This window comes from Oncorhynchus mykiss, chromosome 10 (genome assembly GCF_013265735.2).
Source record: "Oncorhynchus mykiss isolate Arlee chromosome 10, USDA_OmykA_1.1, whole genome shotgun sequence".
Classification (NCBI taxonomy): domain Eukaryota; kingdom Metazoa; phylum Chordata; class Actinopteri; order Salmoniformes; family Salmonidae; genus Oncorhynchus; species Oncorhynchus mykiss.
In genome coordinates this window covers 55,196,858-55,223,063 of record NC_048574.1, presented here as the reverse complement: position 1 = coordinate 55,223,063, position 26,206 = coordinate 55,196,858, and the positions used below count along the sequence as shown (strand labels likewise).

At 45.0% G+C, this 26,206-nt stretch overlaps 1 protein-coding gene across 1 annotated transcript in view; it reads left to right on the top strand.

Moving 5' to 3' along the window:
- Positions 1–26,206, top strand: part of dchs2 (dachsous cadherin-related 2) — a 53,179-nt gene that overhangs the window by 6,969 nt on the left and 20,004 nt on the right. Inside the window, exons 2-10 of the mRNA XM_021619110.2 lie at positions 5,328–5,519; positions 13,405–13,636; positions 15,810–16,046; positions 17,847–18,914; positions 20,098–20,288; positions 20,691–20,790; positions 22,678–22,835; positions 23,142–24,018; positions 24,768–25,007. Of these exons, the coding sequence (XP_021474785.2) occupies positions 5,328–5,519; positions 13,405–13,636; positions 15,810–16,046; positions 17,847–18,914; positions 20,098–20,288; positions 20,691–20,790; positions 22,678–22,835; positions 23,142–24,018; positions 24,768–25,007 (3,295 nt within the window). The remainder of the gene's footprint in view (positions 1–5,327; positions 5,520–13,404; positions 13,637–15,809; positions 16,047–17,846; positions 18,915–20,097; positions 20,289–20,690; positions 20,791–22,677; positions 22,836–23,141; positions 24,019–24,767; positions 25,008–26,206) is intronic.

Here is a 26,206-nt window from a genome sequence, read left to right as displayed (position 1 = left end):
CTCTGTGTTCACAAAGCCACCAGTGTTGTCCAGGCTGGATCCAACACACTGACCCAGTCCAGCCCAGTGTTTATGTGATATGACAGATCTGATGCTTGGTACCACCTCCTTAGCTTGGCACAAGTCAAGGGCCATGACAATGAACCATTAATCACAAAGTCTGTCTGTGTAGTTGCCAATGGGCAGGTTTGAATGGTGGAAGAAACAAGGACAACAAAATTCAGTTTCAGCAATATTGGGATGCTATTAAAAGCACCGTCCTTAATTTTTTTCCAGCCACACAGCACTTGCTATGCTGAGGAATGGGGTTGAAGAAATAGACATTAACACTCAAATTGTGTTCATAGGTTGAACAGTAAGACAGCTGTTATAAAAGGGCCACTACTGGGCATGCTGATCCTGAGCCCATTTTCTGCCGTCCCTCATTAGAATTCTTCTGAGTAGGACAATCTGTTAACAAATTAACTTCTGAAACGTAATTGCGGAAGACTAATTGCTATCAGAGGGGAAGACCGTGCACAATAAGTAGAAAAACACAAATTGGGAAAGAAATGGCAGTGGAACAGGGGTATTATGAAAATGAGTAAGGAGTCCGTTTTTCCTGATTCAAGGTGCCCTATGCTCATATACATACATACATACAGTGCCTTGCGAAAGTATTCGGCCCCCTTGAATTTTGCGACCTTTTGCCACATTTCAGGCTTCAAACATAAAGATATAAAACTGTATTTTTTTGTGAAGAATCAACAACAAGTGGGACACAATCATGAAGTGGAACGACATTTATTGGATATTTCAAACTTTTTTAACAAATCAGAAACTGAAAAATTGGGCGTGCAAAATTATTCAGCCCCCTTAAGTTAATACTTTGTGGCGCCACCTTTTGCTGCGATTACAGCTGTAAGTCGCTTGGGGTATGTCTATCAGTTTTGCACATCGAGAGACTGAAATTTTTTCCCATTCCTCCTTGCAAAACAGCTCGAGCTCAGTGAGGTTGGATGGAGAACATTTGTGAACAGCAGTTTTCAGTTCTTTCCACAGATTCTCGATTGGATTCATGTCTGGACTTTGACTTGGCCATTCTAACACCTGGATATGTTTATTTTTGAACCATTCCATTGTAGATTTTGCTTTATGTTTTGGATCATTGTCTTGTTGGAAGACAAATCTCCGTCCCAGTCTCAGGTCTTTTGCAGACTCCATCAGGTTTTCTTCCAGAATGGTCCTGTATTTGGCTCCATCCCATCTTCCCATCAATTTTAACCATCTTCCCTGTCCCTGCTGAAGAAAAGCAGGCCCAAACCATGATGCTGCCACCACCATGTTTGACAGTGGGGATGGTGTGTTCAGCTGTGTTGCTTTTACGCCAAACATAACGTTTTGCATTGTTGCCAAAAAGTTCAATTTTGGTTTCATCTGACCAGAGCACATTCTTCCACATGTTTGGTGTGTCTCCCAGGTGGCTTGTGGCAAACTTTAAACAACACTTTTTATGGATATCTTTAAGAAATGGCTTTCTTCTTGCCACTCTTCCATAAAGGCCAGATTTGTGCAATATACGACTGATTGTTGTCCTATGGACAGAGTCTCCCATCTCAGCTGTAGATCTCTGCAGTTCATCCAGAGTGATCATGGGCCTCTTGGCTGCATCTCTGATCAGTCTTCTCCTTGTATCAGCTGAAAGTTTAGAGGGACGGCCAGGTCTTGGTAGATTTGCAGTGGTCTGATACTCCTTCCATTTCAATATTATCGCTTGCACAGTGCTCCTTGGGATGTTTAAAGCTTGAGAAATCTTTTTGTATCCAAATCCGGCTTTAAACTTCTTCACAACAGTATCTCGGACCTGCCTGGTGTGTTTCTTGTTCTTCATGATGCTCTCTGCGCTTTTAACGGACCTCTGAGACTATCACAGTGCAGGTGCATTTATACGGAGACTTGATTACACACAGGTGGATTGTATTTATCATCATTAGTCATTTAGGTCAACATTGGATCATTCAGAGATCCTCACTGAACTTCTGGAGAGAGTTTGCTGCACTGAAAGTAAAGGGGCTGAATAATTTTGCACGCCCAATTTTTCAGTTTTTGATTTATTAAAAGAGTTTGAAATATCCAATAAATGTCGTTCCACTTCATGATTGTGTCCCACTTGTTGTTGATTATTCACAAAAAAATACAGTTTTATATCTTTATGTTTGAAGCCTGAAATGTGGCAAAAGGTCGCAAAGTTCAAGGGGGCCGAATACTTTCGCAAGGCACTGTACATACATACATACATACACACAGAGTGCCAGAAAGTATTCAGACCCATTTTTTGTTACAGCCTTATTCTAAAATGTATAAAATAAAATCCTCAGCAATCTACACACAATACCCCAATACCCCATAATAACATATCACGTCTGTTGGAAACCTGGCACCATTCTTACGGTGAAGCGTGGTAGTAGAATCATGCTGTTGGGATCTTTTTCAGTGGCAGAGACTAGGGAAACTAGTCAGGATCGAGGCAAAGATGAACGGAGCAAAGTACAGAGAGATCCTTGATGAAGGACCTCAGACTGGGGCGACGGTTCACCTTCCAACAGGACAACGACCTTAAGCACCCGCCAAGACAACACCCAGCCAAGACAACACAAGTGGCTTTTGGATTGGTCTCTGAATGTCCTTGAGTGGCCCAGCCAGAGCCCGGAATTGAACCCAATCTAATGTCTCTGGAGAGACCTGAAAATAGCTGTGCAACAACGCTCCCCATCCAACCTGACAGAGCTTGAGAGGATCTGCAGAGAAGAATGGGAGAAACTCCCCAAATACTGGTTTGCTAAGCTTGTAGTGTCATACCCAACAAGACTCGAGCCATCGTTGCCAAAGGTGCTTCAACAAAGTACTGAGTAAAGAGTCTGAATACTCATGTAAATGTAATATTTCAGGTTATGTTTTAATAAATTAGCAAACCTTTCTAAACCTGTTTTTGCTTTGTGATTATGGGGTTGTGTGTGTGAATTAAGGGGAGGGGAAACAATGTAATACATTTTTAGAATAAGCCTGTAACCTAACAAAATGTGGAACAGGTCAAGGGGTCTGAATATGCACTGTATATTTCCACTTCCACATTGTTTTTCATTTATGATAGCACTGTCTGATACACGACTATACTCACCAGTAAATGAACAACTTTATAGCTTATATACATTACATCAACAAAAAAGTCCCTAGAACCAGTATTAGGAAATGCTTGTAGTATTTCCCCCTCATTCCCCTCGATTCTATGTATACAGTGTCCCAACTGTAATACAGCTGGACACGGTCAAAGAAAAGAGCCATGCAATGTCACACGACATGAGGCAGAACCCCTGCTTGGGCTTTTCAATGTGATTGCATTGTTGTGCGTATAGTGTTAGCTGGTATGTCAAACAATGGGGTAGTTCTCGTGCCAGTGTTCCCTCTGTGTACACACACAGCAAGGGGTCATTACATTTGCATGCATATGAGTAAGCAACAACTAAAAACTGTTGCAGACCTTGACCTGTATCTAACACCTCATCTCACAGTCAATAAAGCCCGGCATGATATCACTTTTATGGTGGGAAGGGAAGGGCACCATCAAATGGGGACGGTGAGATGAATCTGTCATATACGTTCCGAAACGTACCTGCAATCTCCCATGTTTTGCGTTGGGTGTATGTGTAAGACAAACGGTCATAAACTCCCATCAAAGAATCCCCAGGTTCAAAGGCGGTCTTTATCTAGCTTCTTGGCTCCACTTGTTATTTTACGGCCTGTATGTGGATTCACACTAGATCTTGGCTGGTAGATATTTGCTGCAGACATTGTGCAAGTCCTTTACAAGTGAGTGATGTCTCACATGGTCTTTGCTTTGATCCAGGTCATACTTTTCCCTGGGATAAGGATGGCTATTTATAGTCTTGTCTCACTGTCTCCAACCAGCTCACTGTGCCTAGTATCACCAGTTATGGGAGAAGAAACTTACGTACCTACAACATTTTTTAAATGCCCTCATTCAGAAATGTGATATTTGTCAACCCTGTGTGTGTGTGTCGGTTATAATAGATGGCACCATATCCACAGAGATGATACAATAACCTCTAAGATGAATAGGTCAATGTGCACCAAACACCCCTGCCTTACGCCTGGGTTATATCATTAACAATCTAATGTCCAGCTCATGAGATGTGCATACTTGTAAAGGCAGACCTGGCAGACCTGCCAAGTAGACACGTCATTGTTAAAGCCCCAGGTGATATTGTCAGACTTTGTCCGAGGTAGTAACACAGTCATCATTAAAAATTAAATGTATAACATAAGTTGCTAAAACTCTTTTGTACTATTCCTGAATGATGCTTTCCCCCCCACATAAAGGACAGTAGAAAGTGTTGCGGTGTCTTCCCCTTTCAGGTAGAAGTTAGTTTATGGGATGCTAACTTGATGTGATGCCGTCCTCTGACCTCCATAATGTGACCTGACAAAACATGTTGTGATTAGGGTTTTGGCACCATTCCATCCAACTCCCTGGCTTTAGCGCTAAACCCAAACTTCAAAGCGATTTGCAGGTAGAGCTCCTGGAAAAGGTGCCCTCATCCTCTACCTAAGCAACTTACTACATTTGCCAAAACCATAGAAAGCGTATTACGCACACCTCTTGTATGGCCACAGATTACTGTAATTCCTCCGTCAGAGCCAAGTCGAGGTTCTCCTGAAGAGCTATACCGGCGTAAATACGATTTCGGTTACAACCACATGTTCAATCCCGTCACGTTTCCGCTAACGTACACTCAGACTCGGCTTAGGTAATCCTTAGTGGTCATGATCCTTAGGGTCATTATCCAATTGTTTTGTCATGTGTTTCCTGTGCCCCTTGCCACAAACCCTCCCCCATAGCTAATGTCTTAATGAGATAAAGGAAGCAGCCCAGATGGGCAACCTGGTATCTCTTGTCAACCAACACATGGCGTCAAGATTAAGCCCCATCATAAAGGTCATAGGCCACATAGGAGCTTATGGGTCAGCAGCTAAAATACTGGGCCCTGAATTCTTCCTTGGTGGTCCTGTATGGGGAAAACAACATTTATGAGAAACTAAAGGGCCTTACCTGGCCAACAAACACATGTGAAGTAAAAAAATAATTTTTAAATTGTGGTGTGAGTCACGCCCCACTCCCTTTAGTTTGCGACCACAAGCTGAATTGCTAGAATTGGTTACATTCCTATGGATATTTAAAAATATTCCAACTACAAAGACCTATATCAACCTGTGTTTAGAACTTTGACTTACAACCCATGTGATGGAGCATGTTTCCTTACCCTCTGCAGGTTGTGGCCACTGATGTGGATGGCAGGGATTTCGGTACGGTACGCTACTCCATCTCTGACGGCTTTGATAAACAGGACACGCACCCTCTCTTCCAAATCAACCCAGACTCTGGAGAGCTTTGCATCTCACAGGATATCGACAGGGATTCAGGCCTGGCGACCTATGATTTATTAGTGAAAGCTGAGGATCAGGTGAGTTGAGAATGATCAAGTAGTTATATTAGTAGTTATACACTGTGTACAAAACATTAAGAACACCTTCCCAATAGTGTGTTGCACCTCCCCAACCCTTTTGCCCTCAACAGTCTCAATTAGTCCAGCATGGGCTCTAAAAGCTGTCGAAAGCATTCTACAGGGATGCTGACCCATGCTTCCCACTGTTGACATGTTGGCAGGATGTCCTTTGGGTGGTGGACCATTCTAATATAAACAGTACCAGTCAAAAGTTTGGACACCTACTCATTCAAGGTTTTAATTATTATTATTTTTTTTACTATTTTACATTTGTCTATGAAATGGCACACATTGAGTCATGCAATAACTAAAAGTGTTAAACAAATCAAAATTTATTTTATATTTGAGATTCTTTGAAGTAGGCACACTTTGCCTTGATGACAGCTTTGCATTCTCTGAAGCAGCTTAATGAGGTAGTCACCAGGAATGCATTTCAATTAGCAGGTGTGCCTTGTTAATTTGTGGAATTTCTTTCCTTATTGCGTTTGAGCATATCAGTTGTGTTGTGACAAGGTATGGGTGGTATACAGAATATAGCCCTGTTTGGTAAAAGACCAAGTCCGTATTATGGCAAGAACAGCTTAAATAAGCAACGAGGAGGAAAATAACACTGAAACATGCATGAGAGCACCAGCTGTACCGGAAGACTGTGATCACTCTCTCCGCGGCCGATGTAAGACCTTTAAACAGGTCAACATTCACAAGGCCACAGGGCCAGATGGATTACCAGGACGTGTACTGCGAGCATGCGCTGGCCAACTAGCAAGTGTCTTCACTGATGTTTTCAACCTGTCCGAGTCTGTAATACCAACATGTTTTAAGCAGACCAATGTAGTGCCTGTGCCCAAGAACACGAAAGTAACCTGTCTAAATGACTACCAACCCGTAGCACTCATGTCTGTAGCCATGAAGTGCTTTGAAAGGCTGGTCATGGCTCACATCAACACCATTATCCCAGAAACCCTAGACCCACTCTAATTTGCGTACCGCCCCAACAGATCCACAGATGATGCAATCTCTATTGCACTCCACACTTCCCTTTCTCACCTGAACAAAAGGAACACCTATGTGAGAATGCTATTCATTGACTACAGCTCAGTGTTCCACACCATAGTTCCCTCAAAACTCATCAATACGCTAAGGACCCTGGGACTAAACACCTCCCTCTGCAACTGGATCCTGGACTTCCTGACAGGCCGCCCCCAAGTGGTAAGGGTATGTAACAACACATCCGCCACGCTGATCCTCAACTCATGGGCTGTCAGCGGTGCGTGTTCAGCCGCCTCCTGTACTCACTGTTCACTCATGACTGCACGGCCAGGCACGACTCCAACACCATTAAATTTGACTATGATACAACAGTGGTTGGCCTGATCACCGACAACAATGAGACAGCCTATAGTGAGGAGGTCAGAGACCTGGCTGTGTGGTGCCAGGACAATAACCTCTCCCTCAACGTGATCAAGACAAAGGAGATGATTGTGGACTACAGGAAAAAGAGGACAGAGCATGCCCCCATTCTCAATGACTGGGCTGCAGTGGAGCAGGTTGAGAGCTTCAAGTTCCTTGGTGTCCACATCACCAACAATCTAACATGGTCCAAACACACCAAGACAGTTGTGAAGAGGGCACAACAAAACCTATTCCCCCTCAGGAGACTGAAAAGATTTGTCATGGGTCCTCAGATCCTCAAAAGGTTCTACAGCTGCACCATCGAGAGCATCCTGACTGGCTGCATCACTGCCTGGTATGGCAACTGCTCAGCCTCCGTCCGCAAGGCACTACAGAGGGTAGTGCGAACGGCCCAGTAAATCACTGCGGCCAAGCTTCCTGCCATCTAGGACCTCTACAGCAGGTGGTGTCAGGAGGCCCTAAAATTGTCAGACTCCAGCCACCCTAGTCATAGACTGTTCTCTCTGCTACCGCACGGCAAGCAGTAACGTTGCGCCAGATCTAGGTCCAAGAGGCTTCTAAACAGCTTCTACCCCCAAGCCATAAGACTTCTGAACAACTAGTCAAATGGCTACCCAGACTATTTGCATTGCCCCCCCCCCCCACCCCCACACACACTGCCCCGCTCTGTTGTCATCTATGCATAGTCACTTTAATAACTCTACCTACATGCACATTGACTCTGTACCGGCACCCCCCCGTGTATATTCTTTTTTACTGCTGCTCTTTAATTGCTTGTTATCTCTTATCTGTAATTTTTTTTCAACTGCACTGTTGGTTAGGGGTTCATAAGTAAGCATTTCACTGTTGTATTCGGCGCCTGTGACTAATAAAACTTTTTTTTTTTGAATTGCGCAAAGAAACCGCTACTGAAGGACACCAATAAGAAGAAGAGTTGCTTGCGCCAAGAAACATGAGCAATGGACATTAGACTGGTGGGAGAAAAAAAATTGGTTCCAACCGCCATGTCTGTGAGACGCCGAGTAGGTGAACGGATGATCTCTGCATGTGTGGTTCTCACCGTGAAGCATGGAGGTGATGGTGTGGGGGTGCTTTCCTGGTGGCGCTGTCAGTGATTTTATTTAGAATTCAAGTCCCACTTAACCAGCATGCCTACCACAGCATTCTGCAGTGATATTCCATCCCATCTGGTTTGTGCTTAGTGGGACTGTTATGTTTTTCAACATGACAATGACCCAACACACCTCCAGACCAAGAAGGAGAGTGATGGAGTGCTGCATCAGATGACCTGGGGTCTAATTTATAAATATTGTGTAGGCACAAAAGAAAGGCGTACACCACTTTCTAAGCTAACTTTGAGATTTATAAAAAACAAACTTGACAGGAGAATGTGTGGTCCTCCACGGACACTTTGACCCATACGAATGCACATAAACTGGAGAAATGAGAAACTTAAACTCCGATGGCAGAAGGATGAAACTCGAGAAACACTTTGAAATGGATTCCATTGTGTAAAATAAATCAAAATATTACCTCACAAACTCAGCAAAAAAAATATCCTCTCACTGTCAACTGAGTTTATTTTCAGCAAACTTAACATGTAAATATTAGTATGAACATAAGATTCAACAACTGAGACATAAACTGAACAAGTTCCACAGACATATGTGAGTAACAGAAATTGAATGTGTCCCTGAACAAAGGGATGGTCAAAAGTAAGTCAGGTGTGGCCACCAGCTGCATTAAGTACTGCAGTGCATGTCCTCTTCATTGACTGCACCAGACGTGCCAGTTCTTGCTGTGAAATGTTACCCCACTCTTCCACCAAGGCACCTGCAAGTTCACAGGCATTTCTGGAGGGAATGGCCCTATCCCTCACCCTCCAATCCAACCTGTTCCAGACATGCTCAATGGGATTTAGCTCTGTCTTGCAGGAAATCATGCACAGAACGAGCAGTATGGCTGATGGCATTGTCATGCTGGAGGGTCATGTCAGGATGAGCCTGCAGGAAGGGTATCACATGAGGGAGGAGGTCTTCCCTGTAACGCACAGCGTTGAGATTGCCTGCAATGACAACAAGCTCAGTATGATGATGCTGTAACACACCACCCCAGACCATGCCGGACCCTCCTCCTCCAAATGGATCCCGCTCCAGAGTACAGGCCTCGGTGTAACTTTCATTCCTTCTACGATAAACGCGAATCTGACCATCACCCCTCGTTAGACAAAACTGCAACTCCTCAGTGAAGAGCACTTTTTGTCAGTCCTGTCTGGTCCGCAACGGTGGCTTTGTGCCCATAGGCAACGCTGTTGTTGTGATGTCTGGTGAGGACCTGCCTTACAACAGGCCTACAAGCCCTCAGTCCAGTCACTCTAAGACTATTGCGGACAGTCTGAGCACTTATGGAGGGATTGTGCGTTTCTGGTGTAACTCGGGTAGTTGTTGCCATCTGTCCCGCAGGTGTGATGTTCGGATGTACCGATCCTGTGCAGGTGTTGTTACACGTGGTCTGCCATCACTACATCACGTCCGTCCTGTCTCCCTGTAGCGCTGTCTTAGGCTTCTCACAGTACGGACATAGCAATTTTGCAATTTATTTTCCTGGCCACATCTGCAGTCCTCATGCCTCCTTGCAGCATGCCTAAGGCACGTTCATGCTGATGAGCAGAGACCCTGGGCATCTTTCTTTTGGTGTTTTTCAGAGTCAGTAGAAAGGCCTCTTTAGTCTCCTAAGTTTTCATAACTGTCAGTAAGCTGTTAGTGTCTTAACGACCGTTCCACAGGTGCATGTTCATTAATTGTTTATGGTTCATTGAACAAGCATGGGAAATAGTGTTTAAACCCTTTACAATGAAGATCTGTGAAGTTATTTGGATTTTAAGAATTAATTAAGACAGGGTCCTGAAAAGGGGACGTTTCTTTTTTTTGCAGAGTTTATTATATATGAAGAGTTCCCTGGAGTGCATACAAAAAAATTATATGATTTAGGACAATAAATGCAAACTGGGATCTGTTTTTGCAAAATAACCCCTCATATGTTGTACAGTTTAATCGGGATTCATATTTAATAAGGTGAACAGTAGGACAAATTGTTTAAACTGATGCCGTTTTGATGCCTCAGGCGGGCAGATACACGAGTGCACAGTTTTAATGTTTTCACATGTTCGTTACGCAGAACTGTCAATGTGATAATGGCCCTGTCATCGTCAGTTACAATCAGGGTAATTACCACACCTGAATGTGTTACGTAATTTTGTAGCTTTGACAATCAAATGGGTGGGTATTTAAAAGGCATGCAATTACAATGTGTAATGACGCATAATGGCTGCTTTGGCACTGTTGGAAGATTTGGTGAATGGAAGAGACCAAGATTTACTGGCCAATGATGAGTGGATTATGAGCCATTTCAGATTACCAAGCGCTGTTCTCTTGAATCTCTGTGCTGTAGTGGGCCCGGCTTTACTGAGAAGCACCAGTAAGCAATTTGTTTCGTCCGTACGCCACCTTTTGACGTGAATCCTCCGCACAGTTTTATCAATGATGCCCCTGGCCTCCACAATCACCCGACCTCAACCCAATTGAGATGGTTTGGGATGTGTTGTTCACAGAGTGAAGGAAAAGCAGCCAGTAAGTGCTCAGCATATGTGGGAACTCCTTTAAGACGGTTGGAAAAGCATTCCAGGAGAAGCTGTTTGAGAGAATGCCAAGAGTGTGCGAAGGGTGGCTATACTTTGAAGAATCTCAACTATAAAATATATTTTCATTTTTTTAACATGATTCCATATGTTTCATTAGTTTTGATATCTTTACTATTATTCTACAATGTAGAAAATATTAAAAATAAAGACACCCTTTTTTGATTGGGTGTCTGTAATATACACTGCTCAAAAAAATAAAGGGAACACTTAAACAACACAATGTAACTCCAAGTCAATCACACTTCTGTGAAATCAAACTGTCCACTTAGGAAGCAACACTGATTGACAAATGTCACATGCTGTTGTGCAAATGGAATAGACAACAGGTAGAAATTATAGGCAATTAGCAAGACACCCCCAATAAAGGAGTGGTTCTGCAGGTGGTGACCACAGACCACTTCTCAGTTCCTATGCTTCCTGGCTGATGTTTTGGTCACTTGAATGCTGGCGGTGCTTTCACTCTAGTGGTAGCATGAGACGGAGTCTACAACCCACACAAGTGGCTCAGGTAGTGCAGCTCATCCAGGATGGCACATCAATGTGAGCTGTGGCAAGAAGGTTTGCTGTGTCTGTCAGCGTAGTGTCCAGAGCATGGAGCCGCTACCAGGAGACAGGCCAGTACATCAGGAGACATGGAGGAGGCCGTAGGAGGGCAACAACCCATCAGCAGGACCGCTACCTCCGCCTTTGTGCAAGGAGGAGCCAGAGCCCTGCAAAATGACCTCCAGCAGGCCACAAATGTGCATGTGTCTGCTCAAACGGTCAGAAACAGACTCCATGAGGGTGGTATGAGGGCCCGATGTCCACAGGTGGGGGTTGTGCTTACAGCCCAACACCGTGCAGGACGTTTGGCATTTGCCAGAGAACACCCAGATTGGCAAATTCGCCACTAGCGCCCTGTGCTCTTCACAGATGAAAGCAGGTTCACGCTGAGCACATGTGACAGACGTGACAGTCTGGAGACGCCATGGAGAACGTTCTGCTGCCTGCAACATCCTCCAGCATGACCGTTTTGGCGGTGGGTCAGTCATGGTGTGGGGTGGCATTTCTTTGGGGGGCCGCACAGCCCTCCATGTGCTCGCCAGAGGTAACCTGACTGCCATTAGGTACCGAGATGAGATCCTCAGACCCCTTGTGAGATCATATGCTGGTGCGGTTGGCCCTGGGTTCCTCCTAATGCAAGACAATGCTAGACCTCATGTGGCTGGAGTGTGTCAGCAGTTCCTGCAAGAGGAAGGCATTGATGCTATGGACTGGCCCGCCCGTTCCCCAGACCTGAATCCAATTGAGCACATCTGGGACATCATGTCTCGCTCCATCCACCAATGCCACGTTGCACCACAGACTGTCCAGGAGTTGGTGGATGCTTTAGTCCAGGTCTGGGAGGAGATCCCTCAGGAGACCATCCGCCACCTCATCAGGAGCATGCCCAGGGATTGTAGGGAGGTTATACAGGCATGTGGAGGCCACACACACTACTGAGCCTCATTTTGACTTGTTTTAAGGACATTACATCAAAGTTGGATCAACCTGTAGTGTGGTTTTCCACTTTAATTTTGAGTGTGACTCCAAATCCAGACCTCCATGGGTTGATAAATTTGATTTCCATTGATAATTTGTGTGTGATTTTGTTGTCAGCACATCCAACTATGTAAAGAAAAAAGTGTTTAATAAGAATATTTCATTCATTCAGATCTAGGATGTGTTATTTAAGTGTTCCCTTTATTTTTTTGAACAGTGTATAAAATGGTGTACTTTTTACCCCTTTTTCTCCCCAATTTCGTGATATCCAATTGGTAATTAGTCTTGTCTCATCGTTGCAACTCCCGTACGGACTCGGGAGGGAAGAAAGTTGAGAGCCATGCGTCCTCTGAAACCCGACCTTGCCAAGCCGCATTGCTTCTTGACACACTTCTCGCTTAACCAGGAAGCCAGCCGCACCAATGTGTCGGAGGAAACACCGTACAACTGGCAACCGAAGTCAGCGTGAATGCGCCCGGTCCCGCCGCAAGGAGTCGCTAGAGCGTGATAGTTGTGATGTAGTGATGCCTCAAGCAATAGACCCCTGCACCACTGGCTAGGCGGTGGCGCATTCTTGGTACACACAGGAAACTTAAGCGTGGAAAAACCCAGCAGCGTTGCAGTTCTTGACACAAACCAGTGCGTCTGGCAGCTACTACCATACCCCGTTCAAAGTAACATTTTGTCTTGCCCATTCACCTTTTAATGCCACACGTACACAATACAAGTCTCAATTATCTCAAGGTTTAAAAATTATTATTTAAACGGTCTCCTCCACTTAATTTACACTGATTTTGAAGTGGATTTAGCAAGTGATATCAATAAGGGATCATAGCTTTCACCTGGTTAGTCTGTCATGGAAAGAGCAGGTGTTCATAATGTTTTTGTATACTCTGTATTACGTCATATTTACAGTTTCACATATCCCTTAGATTTAGTTCCTGTCACTGAATCTACAGATACTGTCTATTTTGAAAAAGGGCCAACTTGCAATAACTGTGGTATCTGGTTGTTTTTTTCCCCTTAACTAAGTTGAATGTGTTCACTGTAAGTCACTCTGGATAAGCGGTTATGCTAAATTACAGCACATGTGAATATTGTTTGTCTGATATTGAAACATGGTACAAGATTACTGGTGTTTGTCACTGTCCTGAACGGTCTTACTGTTTGTTAATATTCTATCCTATAATATTCCTCTTTGCCCAACAGGGAGGTTTGAGTGCCCAGACGTATGTCCACATCGAGGTGGATGACTTAAACGACAACCCGCCGGTGTTCAACCCAGAGAAGTACGTGACCAGCGTCAGCAGCCACGCACAGCCCGGCACAGAGGTCCTCAACGTCATCGCCACTGACAGGGACTCTGGGGACTATGGTCACGTTACCTACCAGATCCTGGCCGGGGACCTGTCCTCCCTTTTCTCAGTGGATAAAACTACAGGTAGGATGACAGCAGAGATCTCTGGGGTAAGAATGAAACAGGGTTGTGGTCAGATATTTTTTTCAATTCAGTGAACTAAGTCCTCGTAGAAAACCATGGGCGATTTTCAATACAAGAAGTGAATTGAAATTCACTTCTTGAATTTACTGAATTGACCACAACTCTATGTCTTGGTTTTTGTGTCGTGGAGGAACACAGTGTTAAGGGGCTGCTTATTGTAGTACTATGTTGCGTTTACGAAGTCCCCTCCCATCCTCCACTGTATACCCAAACCACTTAGTATTCTTACTGGAGTAATTGTGCCACAGCCCAACCCCACATCACAAGCACAGCACAGGTAGTTGTAGTTTTACCAAGTGCTAGTCAGGTTTTGCACTGAACTGTGTATATTACATCAGGTGTCTTTAAACCCATTTTGCCCAGGGGACACATTTGGTCTTCACCATGATCTGGAGGTGAATATTATTGCCTTGCTGTCATTATCCACAAAATACCATACTCCTCTGTACATAATCTTTTGAACAAATATTTATGCTCCCTGACTTTCTAGCTTGTGGTGATTAGCTTTCTGGACACAATGTTAACTACGATTACTGAAAGATTAAATTATTACATGGTCCAATATCATTTCGATCTTGCTTGTCATTCAATTTTCGACTGTAGTAGGTTTTTTACTAAGACCACCACTCGCCACATTAAATTGTCTCGCAGGCTGCATCTTGCTCATGGGCTGCCAGTTTCAGATTCCTGTACTACACCTGTAATGTCAGTCTTATGTCAATGAATTCAAATCATTATTTTGTACACTACTTGTAGGTATGACTTGTGTCATCCTTCGAGCTTTCTAAACTCCACCACTATTTTTTTTCAATACAAAATTAAGAAATACATTTGTGGATGACTTTGACAATGTAGTATTTTTCTTGCTTCATTTACTGTATTCACCTCGATGCCTTCAAGCTGGTCAGTCACATTGACCATGCACTAATAACATATAACCTGCAGCTAGAAGTCTCACTTGCACCCTGGCATCATTTGATGCCAGTAGCCACATTGCGATAAACATGTGCTTACTCGGCATAAGCCCCCAGTAGTGGACATGATTGCTATAGTCACCTCACAGCAGGGATGCTGCAGATTTAGGAAGGCCTGCCCTTGAAGTCTGCAGTAGATACCATTGTCCTAAATGATGACACACTACCATGATTAAGACAATTTAATGCATTCATAATGGTACAAGCCGGTGACCTTTTGAAAGGCACCATACAGCCGTGGTATTATAGAGGGAGTTATTGCAGTTTGACATGTTTGTGTCATGGCGTCAGAAAGCACATGATTTTAACAGAGCCGAGTGAACTCATACACATGACATCGTTGTAATAAAAGCATTATAATACTTCTTACCAATAGTTTCCAGAACAATGTCTATTTGCGTATTACTATGACGCAGGCTCATAAAAATAGTTTGAGGGTAAATTAATTAACTACTGCTAAGCTAATTGTTACCATTGCTATTGCTCCAGCCATCTGTGCAGGCCCTGTGGGAGCCCTTTTATTAACTGAGGCTTTCCAGTACAATACTGCCTGAAATCGGTGAGATTTGAGGGTGAATTCGGGTGACAAAATTAGCTGACCCCTGACCATATGTCCTGTGTCTGTTGTGCTCCACACATAGTCTACCATTCAAGAGAAGCCCAATTGTGAAGGTGCAATATGCAGAAATCATTCTGCCATTTCCTGATTGTTAAAATTCTAATAGTTTGCCTAATTTCAGTTTGTGTGACAAAGCAAGCACTCGGTGTAAAGAATCATTGTACAATCCAGACCGCTGTGAAATATATTTTCAATAACCAAAAATAGATTTTCAGCTGTTTGAAGCTGGTGTACAAAAACGAAATTTAAGACCAGGACGCATAGAAATAGGACACACAGAACAGATCTACCACTTCATAGACTTGCTTTTAATGAGAGTGACAGATCTATAACTCACAAGCAACAAGTTTAGTATAGATTCATACCCCTGATTTAATGAATAAAGAAAATAGAAATGTTGATTTAAATTATTTTTCTCCATTTACAAAATGACAAATTTAACTCTAGCAATTGATTTTCCCCTATTACTTCGAACAAAAAATCCAAAATGTTGACCGTCCTCATCCTTTTGCCTCTACAGGTGTGGTCTACCTGACCTCCACCCTGACCCACCTTGGCACTGCGAGCATCAAGCTGGCTATTACCGCCCAGGACAGTGAGGGTGTGACGTCGGCCCGACCCGCGGAGGTCACGGTGAACGTCCTGCGCAGTGCCCAGGCCCCAGCAGTTTTTCAGAGGTCACGCTATGCCTTCACCGTGCCTGAGAACGCTCTGCCTGGCACCCCGGTGGGAATCGTGGAGGCCCTCAACCCTGCCAGTGAGTAGTGGATGGACGGGTGTGAGAGATGTTGATTGGGCTCTTATTGTGTGGGTTAGATCAGTGTAAACCAGATGGTAATGGCACTTTCTTGTCCACTGGAAGACTAGGTGCAGTTCAACCATGTTGCTTACAACGATCTAATCCATTCAGATGCGAAATGAGTCTATTGGCCCAGTCACTAGTAGGTGGAAGTAATCCATGACTTGTTTGTTTTGTCCGTTAAAGTGACAGACTTCTGTCACTCCCCTTTTTTTAACTGTTCCTCTTCTTCCTGACCAGGCTTAGTGCAGTTGTCAGCTGAGGTGGATGTAGGGTGAAGATGCTCTTAGACCCTAATCTCGGTCAGTTTAGGATTTTCCCCACTAATGGTTAAGGTTAGGATTGGGGGAGGGGAAGCTGATCATAGATCTGTACCTAGGTGGAAACTTCACCCCGGAGCACTTAGGTGAGTGCTGAGCAAAAGACTGTGGAGCAGGCCGCCTGCCAGGGCTGGTGGGTGGCAGGGGAGTCGGGGGGGTAAGTCTCTCCCTCCTGGATGATCACACAAAGGGGATTTGGTAGGCTTTGGTGCTCTTCAGCACCTGGCAGGGCCATAGGTGAATGGGCAAATGATTGTGACACAATGTGGATTTTTTTTGCCTCCTGTTAACTTCTCACTACCTATGGCTCACAACACCTTGCTATTAAAATATAAACAAAGGGATATTTTGTTTTTACCCTTTACTGTGTTCTACCTTGTTTTGATTTGTCTGCTAAGCAGGTGTGTTAGTCTGTTAGTGGATTGACTACAATATACAACTGGCAATGAGGTATTTGCCAACAAAGGCAATGAGTATTAGGCTGATATGAAAACCTGGTGTTTTGTCCTGTTCATGCTGCATGACCAAACTGAAATGGACAGAATGGCACATTATCCAAAGTGAATTCCAATATACTGTAGGCTACTGCAACTTGCAACTTCTTCCCACGGACATTGTATTGTTTAAGAAAAGTTGCAACATAAATTGTAAGATGCAATGTTCAGAATCGCCTCCCGTAATGTGCCATCACATCTTTAAAAAAAACATTTTCTCATGTGATGTGATTTTTCACCTCATATCATCATGGGTAGCTGACACGGGCCCATATTCAAGTGTCTCCCTGATCTTCAATAATCCAAGTGAACTAGCTTTTCAATTAGACCTGTACTTTTCCAGGAGGAATTCCTTTGGGGATTCCCTCACTGTGGAGAGTTTCCCCACTTTTCGATTTCCCTGGTTTATCCCGTCACTGGCCACTCAGAGCAGTGTCACTCCTAGCTCTGGTCCAAGGCGTTAGTGTGGCTTGCTAACACCTGAAGGCTCAGCGTTAGCATGCACCGCACTAATGCCCTGGACCAGAGCTATGCCACTCCTTTCAGTGTATCTAAACGACTAAGCCTTTCTTCAGCAGTAGACAGTCATTTAAGGTTGTCTCGTTGGTTAACAGATTAACCCCTTGGAGATAAAACTGCGAAACATCAAGAATGTCTTTTTTGAGGGAGGGGAGGGAAAGCCCCCTCTTAAGCCCCCCTCAAAGCTTTACTCTTCCCCTTGGCTGTTAGGGTATAGTTACTGTTAAAACACAAGGGGGAGGGGGGGGATATTCCCATTATCACATTTTGTGAAAGTTGAATTGGTTGCTCGAGTTATCGATTATGTTCATTGATTGACTAAATAGGAATAATTATACAGGTCAGCCAAAAATATTTGATATTGTGGGGCCTAGTTTTATTTTAATATTTATATCCATCCATAAATGTTTTTCTTGTCATCCCAGACTCAGTGGACTCCTTGTCGTACCGCATCTCGTCAGGAGACCCCCACGGTCTGTTCTCTGTCCACTCCAGTTCGGGCCTGATCAGTACCAGCCATCTGCTGGACCACGAGTCCCAGCCCTATGCCCTCCTGGTGCTCCAGTGCCATGCGGGCACCGCCTCGCCTGTCTACAGCAGCACCCAGGTCAACGTCACCATCGCTGACATCAACGACAACGCGCCTGTTTTCCCCAAAATGGCAGACACCGTTGCCGTGTCCCAAAACACGCCTCCCGGAACGGTTCTGTTCATTGCCCATGCCCACGACGCAGACAGTGGCGCAAACGGGAAGGTGCGGTATTTCCTGTCACGTGGTAGTGCTAGGGGGAGTGTGCCATTTTATGTGGATGCCGACCAGGGTACAGTGTACTTAAACCAAAGCTTTTCTCGGGACCCTCGACCAAAGTACACCTTCGAAATACTGGCAAAGGACATGGGCGAACCTTCACTCACCGCCACGCTGAAGCTCACGGTCAACGTGGCACGCAGTGCCACTGAAGACACCCTGGCCTTTGAGACACTAGTCTACCAGGTGGAAATGGGAGAGGGCACCAAGATAGACACCCGGGTCATCCAGGTGAGGGCGCATCAAAGCCGAGGAAGCAGCAGCCACCAACAGGGGTCCAACCCCAATCCAGTCCTCTCCTACTCCCTGGAGCCTGACCCAGACTTTCCCCCTCCACCTCTCCGAGTCCACCCCGCGAGTGGGTGGCTCTTTCTCTCCCAAAACCTTGACTACGAAACAGAGCCCATGTTTCGCTTCAAAGTCCTCGCCACTGTTCAAGACGAAACAACAATAGGCATGGCTAACACCACCGCTACAACCAATGTTATCGTGCTTGTCCTAGATGAGAATGACAATGCACCAGTGTTCACCAGCCTGGCCTACTTCTTCACGGTCCAAGAGGGACCTTCGCCCCAGGGCCTGGTAGGGACGGTGCAGGCGGTGGACCGAGACTCCAGGAAGAACGCGCAGCTGTCCTACATCCTGCTGTCGGACGGGAAACACTTCCGCATTAACACCAAAACAGGTAAGAGGCCCTTTCCAAAGACTTGTGCATACTTCCTTTCATCCCGTCATTGAAGTAATCCCTGATCTGACATGACTGGATGTGTTAAAACTATGAAGTGGGGCCTTTGCTTTCACCAATCCATTTGTGATTTATTTATCTTAGGAATGAAGCAGGTAAGGATTCATTTTAGCAGCATTTCAAACTGGGCAGAGTGATCATAGATCATGTTTAAGCCTATGATAGAAGAGGCATTAAATGGTAGTTTCCAGTCAAGTTGAAAGAGTAGCCTGCCATGGTGGTCCGGTCTAGTATGAAATCAAATTTGGTGCCCTCTGGACCACTAATGCATTGATTTCACCTCAAATACACAGCTATATTCTCAGATCTGATTGGATTTTTTATTCAACTAGGCAAGTCAGTTTAGAACAAATTCTTATTTACAATGACTGCTCACTCACCCCTTGCTAAATGGCATATATTATAAGATTGTTTTCCCACAAAAATGTGGGCTAGCTAGAGGCACATGGTTTTCAGTAAAGTAATGGTGAAACCAGTGCAGTGGCAAAGCTGTGCTTTGATTTTTTTTCTATGGCACTCGGGCTGCGCAAGGTAGGCAAATCATTATTGTAATTGATAGTTTATGACTTTGGAAAAAGTAGCTGTTTCAAAATGAGTCTGTTACCGGCTATTTGGCCGATGACCAGCACTTACGGAAAACACTGATTTTAAAGCTGAAATCGGTAATGGTTAAATTGCCACATCTGTTTGCAATATTACAATATTACTTCAATATTACTTCAGTCAACTATTGCGGATTCCAGCTTTAAGAATCTCATACAAGATTGCAGATACTTATACTTATATATTTCCCTATGCCTACCCTTTCTTTGGTAATGGGGTTGCAGGTAGCCTAGCGGTTAGAGCCTAATAGTTAGAGCATTGTCGCTAGTAACTGAAAGGTTGCTAGTTCAAATCCCAAGACAACCAGGTGAATAATCTGTCATTGTGCCTTTGAGCAAGGGACTTAACCCTAATTGCTCTAGGAACGCCGTTGATTATGTCAAAAAGACACATTTCCAATTCACACATTCATATTAATACACACTTGTACATGTAAAATAGGACAAATATAAGCACCCACCAAAATAATTATTTCTAACACTAATGCTTTCTCACTCTCTTGCCCATCCTGCTCTCCCAGGGGAGATAATCAACTGGGTGTCTCTGGACCGGGAGCAGCACGCTGGGCACACCCTGAAGGTGATGGTGACGGACCAGGGCCAGCCCCGCCTCAATGCCACTGCCACCGTTCACATCCTGGTCACCGACATCAATGACAACCCACCCCAGTTCACCCACCTGCCCGCCTCCGGCAAGGAGCTCAACGTCCAGGTAGAGAGAGACGCACACATTTTCACCAGACAGCATGTCACATGAGCTGAAACAAGTAACACTTAAAATCGTACTTTCTAACTAATATTATTAGATTATAAATGGCTGTGATAACCGGATGATGATGATGATTATTATTATATTATTAATTAAGTTAACTGCAGATGAATTAACAACTGACGGAAATTATAATTTTGAAATGTGATAAAGAAAAGTTACTATATAGTTTCTGTGAAGTCACGTGTACTAACTCAAAATATTCAACTTGACTGCATGTCCATCGGTATAGTATTTTAGAATGACCCACTATTATGAATGTTATTAATTATGCATGCAGTAGCATGTACATGTTTTCAGTAACACTTGTTTTGTTAATTCGTTCTCTTGTTGGTGTTCATTTAGGTTTGGGCAGGCCTGCCCACAGGCTCATTGGTGACCACCATGTTTGCCAAAGACCTCGATGCAGGAGAAAATGCAACAGTCAGGTTTTCTCTCACCACAGGTAATGTTTTCAAATCTTAACACCGAATTGTTTTACAGAAACTTTACAGAAACGTCCTCTCGCTGTCAACTGCGTTTATTTTCAGCAAACTTTTAATTTAATTTTTTGTGTGAATTTTACCCAATTCTCTCCCCAATTTCGTGGTATCCAATTGTTTAGTAGCTACTATCTTGTCTCATCGCTACAACTCGGGAAACTTAACATGTAGATATTTGTATGATCATAAAAAGATTCAACAACTGAGACACAAACTGAACAAGTTCCACAGACATGTGACTAACATAAATGGAATAATGTGTCCCTGAACAAAGGGGGGGTCAAAATCAAACGTAACAGTCAGTATCTGGTGTGGCCACCAGCTGCATTAAGTACTGCAGTGCATCTCCTCCTCATGGACTGCACCAGATTTGCCAGTTCTTGCTGTGAGATGTTACCCCACTCTTCTACCAAGGCACCTGCAAGTTCCCAGATTTTTCTGGGGGGAATGGCCATAGCCCTCACCCTCTGATCCAACAGGTCCCAGACGTGCTCAATGGATTTGAGATCCGGGCTCTTCGCTGGCCATGGAAGAACACTGAAATTCCTGTCTTGCAGGAAATCACGCACAGAACGAGCAGTATGGCTGGTGGCTTTGTCATGCTGGAGGGTCATGTCAGGATGAGCCTGCAGGAAGGGTACCACATGAGGGAGGAGGATGTCTTCCCTGTAACACACAGCGTTGAGATTGCCTGCAATGACAACCAGCTCAGTCCGATGATGCTGTGACACACCGCCAACGACTGTGACGGACCCTCCACCTCCAAATTGATCCCGCTCCAGAGTACAGGCCTCGTTGTAATGCTCAATCCTACGACAATAAACACACAACTCGCCCCTGGTGAGACAAAACCGCGACTCGTCAGTGAAGAGCACTTTTTGCCAGTCCTGTCTGGTCCAGCAATGGTGGGTTTGTGCCCATAGGCGACGTTGTTGCCGGTGGTGTCTGGTGAGGACCTGCCTTACAACAGGCCTACAAGCCCTCAGTCCAGCCTTTCTCAGCCTATTGCAGACAGTCTGAGCACTGATGGAGGGATTCTGCGTTCCTGGTGTAACTCGGGCAGTTGTTGCCATCCTGTACCTGTCCCGCAGGTGTCATGTTCGGATGTACCGATCCTGTGCAGGTGTTGTTGCACGTGGTCTGCCACTGCGAGGATGATCAGCTGTCCATCCTGTCTCCCTGTAGTGCTGTCTTATGCGTCTCACAGTACCGACATTGCAATTTATTGCCCTGGCCTCATCTGCAGTCCTCATGCCTCCTTGCAGCATGCCTAAGGCACGTTCACACAGATTAGCAGGGACCCTGGGCATCTTTCTTTTGGTGTTTTTCAGAGTCAGTAGAAAGGCCTTTTCAGTGTCCTCAGTTTTCATAACTGTGACCTTAATTGCCTACCGTATGTAAGCTGTTAGTGTCTTAGCGACTGTTCCAGAGGTGCATGTTCATTAATTGTTTGTGGTTCATTGAACAAGCATGGGAAACAGTGTTTAAACCATTTACAATGAATATCTGTGAAGTTATTTGGATTTTTACGAAATATCTTTGAAAGACAGGTTCCTGAAAAGGGACGTTTTTTTTGTTGCAGAGTTTATTTTAATTGGTCTTACTCGGATACCATTTGACTTAGAGACAGTTCATCAGAAAGTTAAGATTTAGGTTAGTTCAGGCCCATTAGGGTTAATGTTTTTAGAGCTCAAAGTTGGTGTTATGTTGCCATCATTCCAGGCCATTGTGTAGATCCAGCTATACCCATCAATCCAAAATAAGGAAGATGAGCACCATATCATTTTTATATATGTCTGTATGACATGTATTTTTCCTCTCTCTCCTCTTTCTTTCTGTCTTTTTCTCAGATGAGGAACGGGGCCACTTTGAGATAGACAGTCAGAGCGGAGACATACGGAGCACGGAGCTATTCACCCAGAACGCAAAGACCCAATACACCCTGACAGTGGTTGCCACCGACAATGGAGCTGTCCCCCTAGAGGAGACAGCCATCATTCACCTCCAGGTGCCCTGACCTTCCTTTTGCATAATGGGATTGATATTGGCCCAGTTCTCACGGAGTACTACTATGACATGCCTCTACATGTTTGTAATTTACCTTTACCAGTTGCTCTTGTCCAGAGTATCATGCAATTAAGATACATTATCTTATAATATGTAATAGACAACTGATGATTACTGGATGGTTTGGAATTCTAGTGTAATTACTATAATTTAGTAGCATTTGTGACATGATTTGCGCTACTTGAGTCTGCATTGGCAATTAGACATTTAGTGGTTTGAATTGAAGTTGAATTCAACCCATTTCCAGGTTCAAGCTGCAGAGAAACAACACGGCGGCACCCACCCCCAAAGTGTGCGACTCTTCTCCGTGAGGGAGGACACCAAACCCGGCACTGTTATCGGCTCCGTCCACCTCTCCCCATCCCCAATAACCAATGGCAGGCTGCGTTACTCCATCGCCGAGGGCGACGGGGTCCTTCACTTCGGCCTGGACAGCTCGTCCGGAGACCTGTACCTCAACCAGCCGCTGGACTATGAGTCTACATCACGCTACTTTCTGGTTGTACATGGCGAGGACGCCACCAGACCAGGGACGAATGTAACTGCATTTGTGAGCGTAGCGGTGGAGGACGTGAACGACCACGTGCCCTGGTTCCCCTGCGAGGTGATCACGTTGGGGTTGCAGGAGGACGTAGAAGTCGGAACGCGTGTGATCGCCTTCAATGCCAAAGATGGCGACGGGAGCCTGGCCAACAGCGGCCTGCGTTACTCATTGGCCTTTGATCCTGAGCTGGGCAGGTCAGGAGGGTCATCGTTGTCCTCCACAACATCATCATTTCCTTTCCGCATCCACCCACTCACCGGCACTCTCACCACGACAACTCCCCTGGACCGCGAGAGGACCGTGAGCTTCACGTTCATGGTCACCGCCACTGACCAGGCAGCAAGGGCGGTCGACCGCAAGTTTGCGACTGTGACCGCTCAGGTGTTCCTGCTGGACGTGAATGACAACTGTCCGGCGTTTGTCTCCCAGGACACGGCCCTCGTGATGGAGGATGCAGAGGTGGGGAGCCTGGTGCATCGTGTGGTGGGCGTGGATGATGACGTCGGTGAAAGCGGCCAGGTCACCTATTGTCTTGTCTCTGGGAACAAGGAAGGGCTCTTTATTTTGGAGGAGAAAACAGGTATGCTCTTGGTAGTATTTCGATGAATGACGAAAGTATGATTCTAGAAAATGTATGAGGAATCATTTACCTCACTACAGTCATTCCGTAGTTTAATTTCCAGGCGAAGCACAAAGGCCCCCCAAAGCAAAGCATCCAGGTAGTCTAATGAATCATTAAATTATTCTGCTGCTCTGTTGTTCTCTACATACTTTAGTCTGAGACTGCCATCAATGAATTTGTTTGCGGTGACAAGGGGCGTTGTACAAAAAGTCCTCAGAGATTGGATTGTCTCCAACCAATCAGAGTATCAAAGCCAATGATGAATTTTCAAACCACTGCTTTACCCCTGTGTCTGGCTCTGGTCTGACCAACCGAATTGGTGATTGGACCAATCATATGGCGCTGAATGTGTTTGCATTCGGTGAAGCGATACTCCGATCCAAACCCATTGCGAAGAATAAAACCAATGTCCTTGGGCGTAGCGTTTGCATAGAGCAAGGAGTCTGGGTAGCCAGGCAAACATCCAGATCCTCTGACATCAAAAATGGTCAAATAAATCCCTGATCTACGAATCACTTTGCATCCTAAACAACTGCTCTTTATGTGATCATGGCTCGATTCTGCGCCTTGCCTTGCTCTAGCTGATCCCTTCAGACACACTGAATCTTTTTAGGGGTAGCAGCGCTAAGTAGTGGCCCTATCAATACAATGGCAGGGGAACACTGCCACAGCACATCAGTCTCAACTCGCCTCTTCTCCCCCCGTAGGTCTGCTGTACCTAGCATCCCCTCTGGACTATGAGCTCCAGACCTCCCACTCCCTGACCATCCAGGCCTCGGACCAGGGGCTCCCCTCCCTCTCCTCTATCCAGACCCTGATGCTGGAGGTAGGGGATGTGAACGACCAGCCTCCTCTGTTCCAGCAGGACGTCTACACAGCCAGCGTTGCCGAGAACAGAGAGCCTGGGGAGAGCGTGGTCACGGTGTCCGCCACAGACAAGGACTCCGGTACGTAGCACTCTGGATACTGTTATTCTTTTCAAATTGTGTTTAATTGTTCAGTTCAGATGGAGAATACAGAGCAGAAAAACAAGTTCTCTTCATTTGCAGTGCTTCAATTATTTATAGGAGATATTGTTCTGCGCTAGCTAGCGCATCATCTCAAAGGAAGAAGTAAGCTTTGCCTGTGCCAAAATGGTCTATAGGGAAGGAGCCTCATGTTTCTGTAGCATAAGGCAGTTTGGTGTAGAAGTACACCCCCTGGAGATCACAATGCCTTACCTACCCCCTTACCCCCAATCCATCTCCTTAATGCGTTGTGCCAAGCCGAGGCATTAGGTCCCATTTTTAGTGTTTTTATGAATCTACCCAGGATCAAACCCCCAACCTAATTCTCTAGATAACCTAGAGCCCACATCACTCATTGTAGACAAACCCATCCACAGTTTAGATTTACACAGTGGTCACATTACAGTATGTCAGTTTAGCCTCTAGGTGGCAGCATCAGCATATGAATTCTACTTTGAGAGACCTTATGCGACTTTTCTCCGTGAGGGAGGACACCAAACACGGCACTGTTATCGGCTCCGTCCACCTCTCCCCATCCCCAACAACCAATGGCTGAGTTGTGCTGAGACAGATCCATCCTGCGATTTAGTGATCAACAAATACTGCTGATTATCTTTTCTAACCCAAAATCCTGACCATAAAATTGCATTTGATAATATAACCAAGTTGGCTATGGTTTGGATTGCGGTTTGGGAATTTTTTTTAAACTCGAATTTGATTCTTATGTTGCTCTCTCAAACTGTTCACTGTCCTATGGTAGGTTAAATTATTTTTGATATGACGTACTGTATCTACAGCAGAAAATACACTGGAATCTCAAGTGTTTCCATAAGCTATCTCAAATAAGTATCAAGTAGGTGCAACTATGTGGTAACCTTGTTCCCTGAAAAGCCACACAAGTCTACCATAAACCCCCCCTTTTCCCTTTCACCCCCTGTCCATACATGGTTCATATCAATCACCAGTAGATCACACTGACAGGGGCGCCATTAACTGACAATCCTCCTCAATCTGTGAGTTTTCAGTAGAGCCCTAGAGGCCTGACAGGTCAAGAATTTCTACTTCTCCGTTGGTCCCATTCCATTTGGGTTGCTTCCCAAATGGCACTCTGTCCTCTACATAATGCACTATGGGCCCAT